The following is a 2,412-nucleotide window of genomic DNA, read 5'->3' on the forward strand; positions in this document are numbered from 1 at the left end:
CAAGTAGGTGTCATAATTGTCTATCCAAGTGTCATATTGAGTTAAAGTTCAATCTAATTTGGTTGGCTTATAGTTTAGTCTCACTGTAATTATTTATTGTTAATATCTCCTATATAATCTCATTATTTACGTATAAATAATATTAAGAAAAACATCTCTACTCAAAATTTTCATTTTTTAACAATAAATATTTAACCATGTGAGATTCTAATCCTGAGAAGTAGAATGCAAAATCTTGGCGAAAGTAAAAGTATTAAAATAGAATTCAATGAAAGTTTGCGGGATCCAACAATACATTAGGTCTCCATTTACTAGCTGTTGCAACAACTACATGCATCTATAATTGAATGGTTTACCCTTCCGAACTTTCGTCTGTAAAATTGACTACCTATTAAGAATAACCCATCTCTATTTAGATTGTGTATTTTTTTTTAATATTTTGGTATCTTTATTTTGATTCTAAATATTTACAATATTATTGTAATTATCTGGAATATTTTGACAAAAAAAAAGTGAAGCAAAAAAATTCATTTATAATCAATTATGTAAATGATTACAATTTTGATCATTTTTTACTTTTCAACTTAACATGGTTAGAATTGTGCGCACATCCATTTCACTTTCGTACTTTCCGTTTAGGACAGTTCTTTTAATAGTAGTTAGATTTCTATGTGATATTGATTTATTAATGTGTGAGATTGTATATGTTTATGATTGGATTTAAATAAATATAACAAATATATTGTGTTGGATATAAGCTAAACATTATTAAATATATGCAATCCCACGCATTAATGAGTCAATAACACTGTAAATATTGGTTTTCCCAAAATCTAATGGAGTCATTTTAGTGTTGGCTGACCTCCACATCCACATCAACTGAGCGTGTGTAGACTTTTAAATCATTAATATTATTCGAGAATTGGCATATATGATGGTGGTGGTCCCTTATACCTTCCAAAAATATAAAATCTAATTATATCGTAAGGCGTTCCTCTCGGAAGAACTCCCCTATGGTCTTTGTTGTCCTCCTTATGCTCTATCTGATCTCATGTTAGACAATTGAAGTAATTTTAGCCATTCAATGGTTTATGACAAGTTTTATGGTTCCTAAACTAGGCACAACTGTCTCGCCTGCACCACAAGATCGGGATCAAACTCAAAGTAAGCATGGTCATTTTCGTGCCAACAGAATGTTGCATATCCCTCACCCACCTAAGCCGTCTTCCTTGCTTCACTCTGAATGAGGTGGTTGCAAAGCTCACTCGCGTAGGCCAACTGCCCTAATTCACGCTGAATGAGGTCAGTGAAAATCTCAAGAAGGAAAGGGGTCTGAAACCCCACTTCAAGTCCAATAGGAAAATATTTTGAATGTGCCTTACCTTTCCGCACTTCAGATATACATTTCCTTTCTTTGGGTTTGTGGGATTTGTGTATCGCTTTCTAATTGGGCTTAGGTTAGCACTTTTGTGGTCACGTGCTATTAGAGAATACACTTTTAAATCAGGATTGTTATAGGTATTTATCGTTATTTAAAATTCTTTCTCCATCTATTGCTGGTTATGTTTTTGATTCAAATATTTTGGCTAGCCCTTGGCGGCCATAACCTCTGATGTCACAACTCTTTGCTTTTGGCCATGCTTGTGAGCTTAACCACTCATGCTTACTGGAACCTTGCAGGGCATAACAGCAGTAGGGATATACTGGACAACTCTGTCAAAATATGGGCTTCACATTATACTCCCACAGATGATCATCTGATTCCAACAGGCCAGATATTGCCTGAGGGAACTCCGTTGGACTTCAGGAAAGAGACGATTGTTGGCACCAGAATTAATAAAGTGAAGAGTAAGCAGAAGCCCCCTGGATTTGATAACAATTATGTTCTGGACGGACCCAAGTTGAAGAATGGGCTGAGGCCTGCTGCGAGGATGAAGGATCCCCGAAGTTCCAGGGTAATGGAGGTGTGGTCCACTGCTCCAGGTATGCAGTTTTATATTAGAGCCCTGTAACAAAATTTGTATTTATGTGAACATATTATGTTGGGTTACATATATATATATATATATATATATATATATATATATATATATATATATATATATATATATATATATATATATATATCCTTAGAATTTATTCTTTGCATTAATTCCAACTCAGCTCCAAGCCATGAAAACCATGGTTATCATGGACACCCTCTCAACGCATTCACCAGATGAAGAGTACTTGGGAGAGAGACATTAGACTAAGTGGACTAATGATGGAAGAGAATTGGAGGCCTTTCAAAGGTTTTCTACCACAATTCAGGGGGTAGAGGAAATCATACATCAGAAAAATGAATATTTGAGTAACAACGAACCCTCCAAAATTTTTGGGGCAAGTGTCCATTAGGTGATCGACCTCCCTGCA

The 2,412-nt window shown here is 35.0% G+C and overlaps 1 protein-coding gene across 1 annotated transcript; it reads left to right on the plus strand.

The window, feature by feature from the left end:
• Positions 1-1,637: 1,637 nt before the first annotated feature.
• On the plus strand, positions 1,638-2,012 carry LOC149162792 (uncharacterized). The gene has a single exon (XM_089435284.1). The coding sequence runs from the start codon at positions 1,638-1,640 to the stop codon at positions 2,010-2,012; it is 375 nt and encodes a 124-aa protein (XP_089291410.1).
• The last annotated feature ends 400 nt before the right edge of the window (positions 2,013-2,412 follow it).

Source organism: Pinus tabuliformis, chromosome 5_2 (genome assembly GCF_031772625.1).
Source record: "Pinus tabuliformis cultivar Carrire ecotype Pingquan chromosome 5_2, CPIR1, whole genome shotgun sequence".
Taxonomy (NCBI): Eukaryota; Viridiplantae; Streptophyta; class Pinopsida; order Pinales; family Pinaceae; genus Pinus; species Pinus tabuliformis.